At 42.7% G+C, this 16,011-nt stretch overlaps 1 protein-coding gene across 1 annotated transcript in view; it reads right to left on the reverse strand.

The window, feature by feature from the left end:
• LOC6037416 (protein hairless) overlaps window positions 1-14,792 on the reverse strand; it is a 40,073-nt gene extending 25,281 nt beyond the window's left edge. Inside the window, exon 1 of the mRNA XM_038260859.1 lies at window positions 11,949-14,792. Coding sequence (XP_038116787.1) covers window positions 11,949-12,483 — 535 coding nt within the window. The 5' untranslated portion in view covers window positions 12,484-14,792. The remainder of the gene's footprint in view (window positions 1-11,948) is intronic.
• Window positions 14,793-16,011: the final 1,219 nt, after the last annotated feature.

Raw genomic sequence — 16,011 nt, forward strand, 5'->3', positions numbered from 1 at the left:
CACTCGTTTCACCCTTCTTCTTCATCGTTTTCTACCGCTGTTCCGCTAGCCTCGCCACTACTTTATCGTCATCGTCATCATCGTCAACGAACAGTCATCGCTGCGCTGCGCTCGCTCGCTCGCGCCATAACCTATCCTTCTGTGTTTGCTCCTCTTTCTCCTTCCCTTCCTCGTGTCACGTCCTCAACCGCGCTGGCAGTTCTCTCGCTTGCTTTGGTAGTTGTTGTTGTTGTTGCGCCGTTTCGGTGGCAGCGCTTGCTAGGGGATCTCCCCTAGACACCGTCCCGCTGGTGCACCGGGAACCGGCCGTCACGTCACTTCCGGTTGGTCCCCGCGTCACGCACAATGCGCGCACCATTCACTCCAGCTACCATGCAGCGTGGATCGCCGATGACACACAAATGCTGTCTCCCTTCTTTCCCTTCAGGTTGAGCTTTGTTGTTGTTATTGGATCATTTGGAAGAATGCTTGCCTAGCAGCTCTCCAGATGTGTATTGTATGCAGGGTACTTTCCTCATCCACCGACGATGAGTTGAGGTCGTGAAATGAGGATATCCCTTGGTTTGCCTCGATGAATCTACGACAAACTCTGACAGTTTTTGTTTAATAACCCGGTAAGAAATTGGCGAGATGTTTGCTTGTAGGGCCGACACCAACTCAAATTGGCTCTATATTGAGCTATGCGACGTCTGACGTTCCGAAGTGGGCGTTCTTCCAAAGTGACAGCGTTTTGTTTACATCACAATAACGAACTCATTTTTGATGTCAACTGTGCACCGTTCGAGCCAAGGGTTTGCGCCACACTCTCTTCGTCAGCATATCGCCGTGTGTGAAATGGTTGGCACGAGTGTGATCTAGAAAACAGCATAGATATGCATTCGTTCCCCCTCTCGTTCCCTCTTCCATGTCCCATCGATCGACCCGTTTGGTACGTGCCAAGGTAAACTTCCCCCGTCCCCTTTCGCTTTCCCGTTCCACCGACCCCAACGCCAACGAACGCCGTCATCATTAAAACGGTCTCACTTTAGCATTATATTTCCTATTGCCACTACATTTACTTATATTTTACCCCACACTCCCCGTCCTCACCACTTTGGCAGCACACGCCACACTACTTTGCTTTACTTCTTCACTTTTTTCTGCTTTTTTCTTAACTCCTTTTGCTTCACGCGATTTACTCGACCGTGGATAACTGCTCTGCTGCCGTAATCACATTTAGAGTGTACTTAATAATTTTCTGCCTTTATTTTTCCTTCGTTTTTCCCACTTTTCCTTTTTTTTCTATCTTTTGCCTGACGGCTATAATTTTTTATCATTGCAATTTCCATATTGTATTTCTTTTCATTTTCTACTAGCAAAAACCTGGTTCATTTTACCCGAGAAACGTGCAGCCAAACAGTAAACAAAATTGTGATTTACCCTGCTCCGAGCTGTATAGTTGTTGTCGTGGTATTTTGGTTTGGTTGCACCAGGTAGGGAGTTGCGGCACAGTGGCAAATCGTGCCAGCAGCTACCACAATTTGAAATGCTTTGCGCGAAACACAATTATGAAACGTTTTTGTGAATGTGCCGCCGTTGCCGAAGGAAAAAAAAAATCGACAGCATAAACTGGCGTAAAGTGTTTTTCAAACACTGCGGAAAAAGTTATAGAGAGAGATCTTAAAACTAATGAGTTAAATGGTATGGAAATTTAATAGCAATCTATTTTTAATCTGTCTTCTAATTCGTTCGATTAAAACAGTTGGAAAAATGTTTGCAATTCTAAAATTTTAATAAAAATGTGTAAATAAAGGTCAAATAAATATAATTAATTTTTCTCCAACGTTGATGATTAACAAAAAAATAAACTAAAAAACTCATGTTAAACGGTAAGGCTAATTTGCTTGAAAACGTGCAATAATAAACCAATGCTGCTCTAATCTTCTTATTCGAAAAGTGTTAATTTTAAAGAAATTTAATAATTATTATTTTCAAGAGGGAAAAGTCTTTTCAAGATAAGTTTTTTTTTTCATATCCTCTTTTGAGCATAGAAATCCTCATAATCTTGTTATTTTTTGTATTAAATTATATTTTCCCCCGCCTTTAGACGGGCTTTGATTTAAAAAAAAAAATCGACAAAAATCCATTTTCAGGCAATTTTTGATCATTAAAAAGCATTGGAAAGAAGAACTTTTTCGTAGAACAAAAGTTGCTCAAAATGACCTCGTAAACACGGGAAAAATTAAAAAATCGAAAAAAATAATTGGGAAATAAAGGGTTAAACACTGTGGATTAAATTCCGCAAATTGTGACCATTTACAATTGACCTTAAGGTGGTAGAAGGTGTTCTTCACTTTTGGGGCAATGACTGTCAGTGATGGTTCTGAATTCAAGGTCTAGAAATAGTAAATTGAAATGAAAAAATAATCACTATATGTTAAATGCTTCTACAAACAACACAATTTTTTTTTTTTTGATTGAAACATTCTGCATAAAGATTTGAATATTTTTCTAAAACAAACATGGCTGCCAAATGGCCGATCGGGGATGATGCCTTCCAGAGCCATAAGAAGGAAAAAATCAACTTTAAGTTGTTGCTATGAGCCGTTATTTATCATAAAAATTTCGATACTGGAAAATTATATATGAGCTATTTTTTACATTTAAAAAATCTAATAACAAGTTCAACAACAAGCATGTTTTGAAAAATCACACAGTGCGAATGAAGATTCGTAACTACAATTTTGATTCCCATAAAGGCTCAAGGATCGATCTTATATTTGAGGATTGACAAAAAATCAAAATATTGAAATAGTTTCTCAAAATAATGAGATTTCAACGTTTGAATGAATTCATTGTATCTGAATTCATTGAAAAGAAACAATTATTTTACTTCTCTTTTTAAGTTATTGACACTATTGGCTAGTTAAAAAAACCGGGAATTCCCGGGAAATGGAAAAACTCTCGATTCCCGGGGAATTAAAAATCTTGAGAATCGTCACCCTCTATTTCATTCTATAATTTCTCGAAAACTGTTGAACAAATTCTACTTGCACAATCCTTCCACTTGATGAACACTGCCTACTCGCATATTTTTTTATGATAATATTTTATTGAAAAAATTAAAATTTTATCAAGTTTTGATGTACGATATTTATTTGACGAAATTGGGCATATCTCTGCTTACATCCCGCCCGCGTAGATCAATCGGACCCCGCACTGGATTTACAATCCAGAGGTCGCCGGACCGAATCCCGCGGCGGGCGCCCTAAAATTCTTTGTGTAAATATGGGTATTCGACGCCGTCGCTCCGTACATACTTTCATACACTTAAGAGCCCAGGGCGGCGAAGTCCTTGTAGATAATGGTGTAATATTTCAGAGGAATGTTGAAATAATTGTTAGAACCTATTCAGTAATAAACAGCTCATTAGTTAAATAATCTATGTTTTGCATTGTTAAGTGCTCAAATTTGAATCTGGTCAATGCCACTATGGGGTATTTCCATAGAAGCGAGCGGCCATAAATATTTTTTTGCTTTATTGTGACTTTTTTTGTTGTGTGTGCTTAATATAATGAAAACAAACGAAATTTAATATTTTTTCAAAAAAAAAAAGTTTAATTTGTGATGTTTTCATATATTTGAGGCCACATGCATTAAATTGCTGAATTTTAATATTCTTTCTCTGTCTACTTGATGCACGGAATGGCGGCTTATGCTATGTTACAGTTTCTGATTTACGTTCAATCCCCCTCCCCTTCCTCTTGAGTTAAAATCCACCTCTCTTTGAAGACACCCCCTCCTCCAAATAAAATTCGTTTTTGCGGTGTTTTAGAATTTTAGACGGTTTATTTTATGGAACATTGCATGGGCCCTCGTCCATTTTTTTGTTGATTCACTTGCTAAATTCACGTTTTCCACGATAAATTCTTCTAAATCAAAATCACTATGTGACCAATTATCGTTAGATTACTCAAAATATGAACTTCTTCTATGGGCTTTTGTATACCTCGTTTTGAAGCTACAGAACAACATGCGTAGTTTTTCCTCTGTGGTTTTTCCCTGAATTGATCATGTGATGGTTCTGCAATGTAGTAATTCTTACAAATATACTCGAAAGCAGTTCTCACGTTTCCAGAATAGTGCTTCGTTTCATCGTACAGGGACACTACGGTATTATTATCCATGCTTTCAAAAGAACACAACAAAGAACTCACACTGAAAAAAACCAATTCTCGATATCGTGAATTAAATTCACGAATACGAGAACCACGAAGGAATATATTCACGATCATGGTGCAAATGCACCATACTCATGAATAAATTCCATCGTGGTTCTGACATTCGTGAACTTAATTCACGATTACGAGAATTGATTTTTTCTGTGCATATGAATATTCGAAGAATCGTTTCTGTAAAATACTTAGAATAGGCTTTTCTAATTTTATAAAACGTATCTAAGTACCAACAGTCATGATATCAAATCAATTTCAAAACATGCATAGCAGGTACGTTATTTCTGCCTCCGCAGGTAAAATAATGTGCTTTTAACCAAGCGTATACGCAAAATCATTATTTTTTCGCATGAATCAAAATGTTTAAAATGGCATAACTCAAAAAGTGCACATTTGTGCACTTTGAAATTTGGAGACAAGTTAGGGCATGGTTCAAATTTTAAGCTGGGAAATTTTTAGATCGCACAAATGCACACAAAAAAAGTACTTCATTAACAAAGTTGAAAAAAACCAAATTTTGAATAAAAATCCATCTTTTATTTATTTTTAGTATTTTTTTTAGCCTGTAAAAGCATGCTTTGTTAAATGTTATTAAAAAGTTGAATCAATTCCCTTTCTGAATATATATAATGATGCAGGAAAAGTACATAAACAGCTACACAGTACAACTATGAAAAATATTTTTTTTTTGTCAAAAAACATGTTTTTTCTTCCCATTTTCGCCTTTGAAGGCCTGCCATTCAGTGAATTTTGAACTTACAACCTTCAATCTCCGAATATTTCTTAGTTAGAATGTTTATCATCGAAAAAAAATACCAAAAAAATAATTAGAGTGTGTCGTTTTTTTTTTATTTATGGCCGCCTGATACCCCATAGTGCAATGTGTTGCAGTATTTTCTTAACAAATTGTACAAAGAAAAGATTTATTTTCGGCCGTATTGTGGATTCCAGCTAATTTCAAAGAAAACTAGACATCTAGTAAATTTGTTTCGAAAACTTTTGATTGGATGTCCAATATTGGTCAAATATATTAAGTTAGAGTCGCTCATGGCATATTTATAAGAAATTTAAGTGACTGATCAACAAAATTTCTACGGAGTAATTCTTGTACAGAGAAAAGAGTTCGTCGCTATTGCATGCAACATGTAGGAGTAGCAAACATCACTGATTCTGCTAACAAACTTTGGAGAAAACCCTTTCGGCCCTGTCTAAATAGTTGGGAAAAATTTAAACTGCACGTGTTTCTGGGGACCCCAAACTTCATGCTTCCTCTCAAGTTGAGCTTGCGCAGTAATGTTTGTCAATTGGGTCCTAAAATGAAGCTTAGATTGCTGATATTATTGATTACAGCGATAGAGCTTATTTTTCTGAGTACAATGACCCTTTAAGCGACCGCAAAGGATTTAAAATGAATTTTTAATTCAATTTTGAAAAATTTACTTCACGGCCCTTCTTGACAGAAAAGGTCCTACTTGACAGTTCGTTCCAAGGGGACCATAGTTGATCCATCGAAAAAAAGTTGTCTTGTCAATTTTTTTTTTGCGTTAAAATGAAAAAAGTGATCAGAAATGGTTTTTAATCTTGTTTTTACCGTTGTACAAAAAAATTTACATAGGGTTTTAGTACCCAATTTGTGTAGGTCAGTGTTATAAAACAAAGCAAGAGCGATTCCTTGTTTTGAATGCTGCAGACATTATTGTTATCGAGAACAGAAAAAAAATCATAGAACAGAAAAATGTATAAAATCAGAAATCCAAGATGAAACCATAGTTCCCCTCTGCTGAAGAAATAGTAAAAGCAACGACCCGAATCACAGTGAGGTTGAATCTACTAGCAGAAATAAGTTACGACTCCTTGTTACATACAGAAACAATACGCGATGATGATGGCAATCTCGTATCCCACATGTGAAGAAGGGTGCTTCACCTGTAGCAAGTCCATGCAAACCGTAAAAAAAAGGTAAACATCGCCCTCGTCCACGTGTCCACGGGTGCGGAAACGGTATTGTTCAGAGACCAACTCGAGGCGAGGATCATTAATATGTGAGAATCACCCTCCTTCGGAGCTGGAATAAGAACAATACACACTTTTCCAGCTGGCTGCATTTCTCCGCGGCCGGTCCCGGTTGAGTTGGGTCGTGCGGCCATACTGGTAAATTACGGCCGAAACAATGGCTCACTCTATGGGCTATGGCTCGAACGAGAGGGAGCGCGCGCGCGCACACCTCTGGTGGAGATGTCTCAGTATGATGAACCTCGGAAGCTTCTCCGACGGCAGCCCAATTTTGAACTTCACGCATCGTTGAGCGTCGACGGAGTTCGACTGGGGTGGAGGCATGGGTGGACGACGGGGTAATAGAGATATGGGAGCACGAGCGTGGAGAACCAAGTTAGCAAGGTGTGATCCGCGAAGAAGAAATTCGTGGCCGCTGACGACTTGGCATCCTCAGACTCGGGAGGGAGGAGGAAGATGATATGATTATGTTTGCTGTAGGACGTGCATGTCGGTCGCTCGGTCGGCTGAAGAAGACGACCGACTACGGTCGTACACCTTAAGCCGTGTACCGCGAAGAGCAGGAGGTTCGCTGTTATTATTCGCTATTATGAGATATTACGCCAGGAAAAAGCCAAGCAGAGGCGCTGCTGCTGCTGCTGCTGGTTTGCCATCTGGGTTGCACAAGCCAAGTCATAGATATCGATCGCGCGCGAACTCCACAGCTACAAAACAACAGCCCGAGCTGGGGCCCATTGCCATCATCATCATCGCACGCTATAAATGTTTAGTCGCGGCGGCAGCAGCAGCAAATAATGGCAGAAATAATAAATAAACTAGTGCTGAGACTAAGACTCCTAGAGGATTTAATCCGTCATTTGTCTTGTTCACTCGCGTCCACCAGGTTTCGAACAGCAGCTCTTTGCTCTGGATAGCGATTGAGAGACAGAACGCCATCGTGCTCTTCACCGTTGCACTCTCTCTCTCTCTAAGAACCTCTGTCAAAGCTGTACTGGCGACGTGTCAGATAACTGTCAAACAATGCAACGAATTTTGGTAACATTAGATGTCACAAGTTGTTCGTTTGGGTGTAGTTATTTGAGAAAACTTTTTCTAAGGTTTGATAACAACTCGACCAAATAAGAACAGTAATCCATTGGGTGATGGCACGGGCTTCGTACCACATCTAATTCACCAGAATAATGAGGAGCAGAAAGCAAAAAAAAAACGCAATAACACACCATTACACACAGGCTGAGGATGGGGAGACAAGGGAGCCGTGCAGAAGTGAAAACATCAGGAGAAGAAAGCCAGAGCACAAAAAAAGAAGGTAGCACGACTAAAACCAAGCAGATTGAGCAGATAGGTGTGTGTGTGTGTGTGCAGCTACACACAGTGGCACGAGCCTGATGTTTTGGTTCATAGAACACACTGCTGGCGGGCGCAGCCTCATCTTACGACGTGGTCGTCTTGGGGGTTGGAAGCGCCCACAGGCCTAGGCCACGGAGGAAACCCAAGTTGTTGGTGAAGTGGCAGCAGCAGCGAAAGTCCGTTGTCTTTTACTTCAGTCATGCTCTAAATAAATAATTATTTTCCTCCATTATTGCTACACTTGTTTTGCCCTCCTCGCGAGCGCGCGCGTTCTTTTTTTTTCGAGTTGAGTTGGCCACTTGGCGCTTTTCTACGCCAACAGCTCTCTTATTGGTCTCGGTGAATTTTTAACCGGGGTCTTTCTTGGAAAACCATTTCGTATCGTATTGTTTACGGTTGCCGAGTTGTTTTTCACCCTAAGACAAAACCATGCTTAGAAAAAGACTGTAACACTTTGAGACAAACCGCAAGTATGCGCTGCGCGATTGCATCTGCAGTTTGCACACTTTACACGCTGGAAAGCGTTGCTACCGCACATGTTCAATGCCAGATACGTCCACGAAAGTGTCACTCTTCCTCAAGTCCGGTCTCATTAGGTTGCATTACATAAATTTCCATTCCGATCGCACAACAGCCCCATCATAACCCGTAAGGTGCGAGAAATTTCCTGTTTATAAGCGCGCGCGCGCGGGCGCACGATAACTGAAACGACGCTAAACCCCTCCCAAAGTGTATCGAAAACGAGAGATTACCCATTCCCCGACGGACAGCGGCGGCGGCGGCGGCAGCTAAATACGACCCACGCTGGTGCTTCAATTTCACATCATTACCGAGAGGTTGGCCACAGCCGGCCAACCATCACGGACGATCAGGCCTTCTCGGCGGCATTAGTACGTGTATTATAGCGATAGCGGTATATCCGACCGGCAGCCAGCCAGCATCATCATCGTTCTCCAGCCTCCAAAATCGCTCTCGCGATTGCTCTAAATGAGTGAAAATTGTTAATCCTCCCACGTCTTATTAAGACCCGCTTCGGTCGTGGCCGTCGTAGCTAGTAGACGGCTTAGAAGTGGAAAGTACGCACAGTGCGGCTCGTTCCGTACACTGTTCAGCGAAGGAGGTTTTCTTTTTTTTAAGTAAGAAGAGCCTTAAATGAATCATGCAATCAACTCAATAATCTGAACAATTGACACGACGGAATTACGAGACCTTACTGTGAAATCATTTCAAAATCATAGAATTTATTAGAAATTAACTTAACGGCAACAACATAACAACTAAAACGCCTAAGATACGCTCTGAGCAAGTGATACGAACATCTTGCAAATGTTCACACGATTTTAGCGCAGAAAACCAGGTAATTCATTAAAATGGGTTGAGTTTGAGCACAGATGTTTATACAATGAATCATCAGATTGGATTTACCATTTTCTACAAATGTAAACGTCAGAATCAGCGTTACTTTGAGACTGGAGGTGGTATTAGACTATGACAAACAAACAAACTCACACTTTCTGACAGTTTGCCTGCATTTCTTTGTTTTTAATTTAGCTTTGTTTGCGAGTTTGACAAACTGTAACACACGAAAATGTGCGAGTTTGTTCGTTTGTCATACCCAAGTAACATTTTAAGGCTTCATCAAAGTTGTCACAACCGCTATAAAACCTATAATCCAAAATCAACATTCAAACCATTGAGTCGTAACAGCCTCCCCAGAACCCCGATACACCTCTGTTAAAACTCAAAAGGACCTCCGCAAAAGGTTGTTACGCCCTATTAATAAAACCTACATAGGAGTTCAAGGCTTTACAAAAAAAAAAAAAATCAAAATCAAATTATTCGCTCTACAGCATTGCCTTGGCGTTCCCGATTACGGGATTCCTACTCGAAACTTGATGTCCGAAGGCTTGATTGTTGAGGCAATTGCAAACCTCTTTTTACACCTAAGCTTCCATCCACCCGGGATTCGAACTGACGACCTTTGGATTGTGAGTCCAACTGCCTACCAGCGAGTCCACCGAAGCAGGACCCAGGGAGACGACTCCTACACCTGGACTGAGCTATCGACCTAACCTCTAGGTTAGACCGGGGCCAACATTTACTTCCCCATCCGACGGAAGGCATGATCAGACAAATCTCGTCTCAAAATTTGCCACCGGGACCTTCTGGGATCGAACCCAGGCCGACTGGGTGAGAGGCAATCACGCTTACCCCTACACCACGGTCAAGGCTTTACAACTGAATCCTAAACAACATACTCAAAGCCTTGATAAAACCTTTGTTAATGCCTAGTCAGGACTTAAGGAAAAATGACATTTCATGCCAAATAGGTTTTATGTTTGGCAAATAATAAGTCTGTGTCTTGCCAAATGATAAAATGGAGAGGATTTGCAAAAATGGCGATGATAAATAATAGATATTGGAGGCAATCAAAATAATTTCAAAGCTAATTTCTCGCAATTGGCGGCACAAATTCAGCTGCGGTTGAAATTTGATTGATAAATGTAGGGGAGATAGAGCCAAAACAAATCAACTCGCTTCATAAAAAATCATTATTTGTAATCATGTTAAAAAATATTTTATTCCAATTCTTTGAAAAAAAATGTTCAAATTAGTTATAAACATCTATCGCTACATTAATTATACCAGAAATTCAACATAAATTAATGTTTTCGTCTAATTTAAATCAAATTTCTCAGTTCTCTATTTTTTCAACCAAGATGGCGATCAATCACATTCAATCAGAACACGCGTTTAGCGCCATATTTATGCACTGCTAATTGGCCGCGTCAAAAGCTTTATCAGGAGTTAGTGGTTTTAATAAAGCTTTTGCATGCCTAATGGCACTTGACAGTTAAAACACCCTTGGTTTTAAACAAGCATGCGATAAAACCGTTTGGCATGACATTGTCATTGGGTTTTCAAGTCTCTCTTAAAACTTTCGAAAACGAAACTATTGGCACTACGCCCCCCGGGGCATGGCCTTCCTCTAACGTGGGATTTCTGCTCCAGCGCCTCTGACGAGACAGGAGAAACCGGGACCGACGTTTTACTTCACCATCCGATAGAAGCTCAGTGGATAAGGCGGGAATCGAACCCGCGTCTCATAGCAACATCGGGATCGGCAGCCGAAGCCGCTACCCCTGCGCCACGAGACCCACCTTAAAACTTTCATAAAACCTTATTGAAAGCCGTTTAGCTTTTATTGTCACAAAGTTTTATGTCCGAGGCATAACACCCTGTTAGAACCTATTAAATAGCTCTTGCATTTTGGTTGCGGTGAATGCCAAATAAAACTATTAAGCAATCAAGATGCTACCATAAAACCTTGACAAAACTGGTGGTGGCAGTTGGTTTAAAAATGTTACTTGGGTTGATATACTTACTATAGGTTACTATAGTTGAATATTTCCTTCAGATCGTAAAAAAAGGCTAGATCACACAGTAAAAAATCATGGTACTTTTGTATCTGGAAATGGGATGTTTTATGTCAGAAAAAAATTTGTGTAATTTTACCTCTAGAAATGGATAAATTCACCAATTTTACAGAGCCCGACCACTTCAAACTAAATTAAATTCCAAATTTAAACAATTTTTTACTAAGACCTCTCTGGAAATTCATAAGAAACCAACTTGACCTAATTTCAAAGGTTTTCCAACTTTTACCAAACTGGACATCCCATCTCCGGCTTGAACTAACCTTAGGCGGAACATCGCACGGACTGTCTCAATCGCAAACAGAGTCGCTGCCTGGAGGAGCTGATAAGCCAAGCTCCAGCAACCCAGCAGTCTGCCGGATTTGCACCCGACGGACGATGGTGATGAGAAATTGAATTGAAAAACGAGTATTTTCAATTGATGCTCATTACCAACGGGGCAACGGCGTTTGATTAGTAGCGGCCGCACAGTTATGGCCGGAGCAGCGCCGTTTCAGCAATTGGATCGCGGCCAACCAACCAGTGCGCCAGAGCGCACAGTCGGCGATAAGTGAATGAAAGTGATTAACGTTATCAGCCGGCCCGCGCGAGCTACGATGTTGTCGTTCGGGACGGGCGACCAGACCGAGAGAGGGGGGGGGGAGGAGGTGGAGAAATGATAATGATGATGTGCAAGGCAGGCGGTGCGAAAGAAAGTTTGGGTTTGGGAAAATTTTCCGATTTCTTGCAGGCTGAAGAGGTGCCTTCAAGGTTAGGTTGAAGAAAGTATTGTCTGAAGGTGCTTTTAGGTGAGTTTAACATTTTGCGTTATGTAATGTTAGAACGTCAGATTATCAACTGTCAAATCACCATGATCCATCAATATTAGGCAGGGAAAAGACTCGTCTAGTCGATTTGGTCGGTTTTGCGTCAAAACAAAACAAAAAAAACTTACCTTTGAAAAACTGCAACCTGCCGCCGGAACCGCCACCACCACTGACCGACAACGATTGCGTACCGTTCCCGTTGAGTTTGCCGTTTCCGGCCACCATAGCATGCTTCCCGGCAGTCCCGTTCGTCCCACCCGAACTCTTAGCCTTCGGCTGTGGTCCGTCCGCCGTCGGTGACGAGGCCGACGAGGACGAGGACGCGGGTGAGGATTGCGGGGAGACTCCTACCACCGGAAGTTGCTGCTGCTGCTGCTGGAGCTGGTGGTGGTGGTGGTGCGCGGCAGCAGCTGCCGCCGCCGCAGCCGACGGAGACAGCAGGATCGTGGCGGTACCATTGACGGTGGTGGTAGTGGTGGCGGTCGTAGTGCCGACTTCATCCGTCATCGTGGCACATTTTGTCAGAATTTTGCTGATAATCTCTTGGTTGGCGGCGGCCGCAGGACTGCCGCTGGAGCTAGAGCTAGAGTTGCTGCCGGTGCTCGAGCTGGTTGGGTAGCTGTTCGGGATCTCCTTGCCGCTGGTCGGGTTGATAATATACATGGTCCACCCTCAACCGAACAACCGGATCCTTCGGGGTCCCCCCCGTTGCCGAAAGGCTTGCGGGGAGGTGTGCCGGCGGGGGTTGGAAGATATGTGGCAGCGGCGACACGGCTCCAAGAATGTGTGTGGGATTCCACAGAGTTTCGCTTCTTTCTTTTCTCTCGCTAGCAGGCGCTCGCGCTCGCTCTCCCTCTTTCCTTCGCTCGCTTTCGTGGTTTCTTTTATAATACCTTTAATTTGTTGTGCTCCAGCGCGAGATCACCACAACCGTGTGTGTCGTTTTTTTGCCTCTTCCAGCCGCTAGCAAGTTCATGTGTGTTTGTGTATATGCTATGTGTGTCTTTTTCCGCCGTGGAATGTCCGATTCAAGTGCTGTTGCTTCTTATTCTCTCCACTCTCTCTCTCTCTCCCTCTGTTTCGTTTTCTCTCAGTCTTGCCTTTTTCCGCTCACACAGCGGTTCTTGCGCGCGGCTTTAATTTTCGCTGCAAGAGGACATTATCAATTAATTGATTATTTTGACTGCTACTTGATTCCTCCTTCGGTCGGGATCCGCGGCGCATATGTGCAAGCAGAGTCTCTCGCTCTCTCTCCCTTTCTGCTCTGCCGTGCTCTCCTTCTTTCGCGTATGCTCCACTGGCAGCAGGTTCGCAAACCGTGCGCTATCTACCCATCAATCTCCTGCAAGCTGGAGCAGTGGGAACCTTGGCGGAGACGACGGTGGCACATCTGGTCCTTCGTGCTTCCGTTTCACACTTCCTTCCGCCTGCTTTGACCGTCCGCGCTTCCGCAACTGTCCTGAAGCTGTACCGTCCCGAGGGCTGGCTCCATTTGTGAAGATCCGCGAGGATCTCGGGATATGGTGGGGAGACGGGCGGCCAGGGGACAGGGAAAAATCGATTCTTCTCCCCCCGCGCGCTTTGGTGTGTCACCACACGCACGACCACACACACATGCAGCGCCTCTACGACACCCCCGAGCCGACGACGACGGCGGCCAACGCACCAACACCAACGCAATCTGTCAACCTTCCTTTATTTCTCTCTCTTCTTTCCTTCGTTCGCACTCTGCGGGACGTGCTGGAGCTCTGCGCTGCTCGTTGGATGGTTTCAATGGTTTTCTTCACACTCTGGAGTTTTTCAGAGCTTCGTCACCATTTTCTCGTATTTCCATGCACACATACACTCGGAACACCCCGAACACACTATCAAAATAATAAGGGGCTTAGTATTTCGCTCATTTAAATCACACACTAGGGACTACTGAAATCATTCATTCCAAGGAACGAGGAAAAAAAATGCCCTGAGATTGGAAATATTTTCTGCGTTTTAAACTCACTTCACAGCCACGAATTTCGCGCACAATATTGTGTGTATTGGAATATTTTTTCTATACTTTTGAGGTTTTCTTCTCTTTTTACGTATTAAAGAAACTGGATCTGGATGAAGAATCGTAGCAGGCTGCTGGAGTTTGGAAGTTCCTTGGGCAGGACACTCCCGGCAACGCTTGCTTGGCACATTCGGCACACTGATCGGGGTCGGACACCGTCAGCAAATCCACCTGCTGTCTCCTCCGTCCGTCTGAGCCCAAACCAGGGGCAGGTCAGGTTGGATGATAACACACACTAGGACGGGGCACCTTCCGGTCGCCCACAACCAGGCCCTTCACTCCCAAAAGAACCGTAGTAATCCTTCACGCACGCACAAACACACACACTTCCGCCCTCTTCCTGAATTCCCTCTTTTTATCGAGGGGTCTGTTCTCGAGTACAAACGATTCCCGACCAACCAACCGACCGTCCTCACAGAGGTCTCCGACGAATCTCGTTCCAACAGAAAATCCACCGACACTCTGATACACACACACACTCTCTCTCTCCCTCTCGCTCTCTTTCGCCGTACTCCTCCGTCCGTCCGTGCTGTGCTGCGCCGTGTCAGTGTTTCATGTGTGTGTGTGTGTGTGTTCTTTTTCTTCCTGCTGCCGTGCTTTCCTTCTTTTTCGTTCGCCTCCTCCTCACTCCTGCTGCTGCTGTTCCAGAGGGCCGTTTTTCCCTGCTCAAAACTGGATCTGCCACTACGGAGAAGTGCGTTCCGACCGGAAGTGCACCACTAGCTGCACCCGTGTGCCACCAAACCGACCGAATCGTGCCGGATTGCAACCGAAAAGTGTCGTTTTCCTTCAGTACCAGTGCCTGTTGAGAGCTGCGAGCTCGCTCGCCACCAGAGCTTTTCTTCTTCTCCGTCGTCGTCGTCGTCACTTGGTGGTTCGTTGTCGACGAATGTAGGTATTCATTCGCCTCTGCCTGTCGCAACCGCACACACCACAAGCAATGAGCAGGCGGCGGCAGCGAGAATTCCACTTTCGCCGCCGTTCCTCACCCATACCACCGTGGGATGCGTGGGAAAACTGAGACGGGACGAACGTTCGCACCGTTGCGGGCAGGCTGCGCGAGCGAGACGGCACCGGGGCGTTCATTCACGCTCGGTGGCACGCACACAGACGCACCATCGTTTTTTTTTTTTGGGGAGCGCCAAGTCGGTGAGAGCGGCGAAGGCGAGGCGAAAACGCGCTGCCATTTTATGTTTGCGTTTTTGTTGTGATGTTTCGGGTGGCGGTGTTGGTTGGTTTTGGGCGAAACAGAAGGGCGACACGGAGGTGTTCAAGCTGGAGCTTGACTTGTCGATTGCCAGAGTTGTTACGGACGGCGCGGATGGCGCGTTTCGCGCGGATCTGGCGCGGATTTCGCGCGGATGGCAATTTTGATAAGTAAATTAATTGAGAGAGATAGGATTACTTTCAAGTTATTAAGAAAAATATTTTCAGGAATTACGATAATTTGTTTTTTTTTCCTTTGAGTGCAAGAATTTCATAATTTTTATTAATTGAATTTTCTTCTGAAAATGTTTGTTTGTATTTTCTTAGTACGAAACGTCGAAAAATGAAGATGAAGATTATGTAGAAATTATTTTTTATAGGTTTCTTTTCATTTTTAACATCTCCGGCTCTGAATATTTAATTTCTTTTATGTTTTGAGTAATGATTTTTAACCTTATTTTATTTTATACTGGATTTATTCAATTTTTATTTTTTTGTAAATCAAATATTACAAACTTTTCCCGAAGATATAGACATTAGAATGTGAAACAAAAACTATTATTGGGGCTTGTTCTGGTGGGCGCCAAATATGAGCTTGATAGGACGTAACAGAAGCTGGCCTCCACTTTCGAATTTTGGAATGGAATTTAATCGGTAGAAATATTTTTTTTTTCTAAATTCAAACATTCTTAGCGAAAATAAAAAGATCAGAACATTCCATAATCAGAAATTCAAAAATTCGAAAAAAAATTATTAAATAGTTTTTATTATAACAAAAAAAAAAATAAAATACATATTATATTTTTCAAAATTTCTTAAGTCGTAATTTAAAAAATCTGATATTTCGAAATTCAAAATTTTAGCAATCTGAAACCAAAAAATTGGGTAATCGAAAATTTGAAGGTTTAAAAAAATCAAAATTTAGAAGTCAACAT

Source organism: Culex quinquefasciatus, chromosome 1 (genome assembly GCF_015732765.1).
Source record: "Culex quinquefasciatus strain JHB chromosome 1, VPISU_Cqui_1.0_pri_paternal, whole genome shotgun sequence".
NCBI classification, from domain to species: Eukaryota; Metazoa; Arthropoda; class Insecta; order Diptera; family Culicidae; genus Culex; species Culex quinquefasciatus.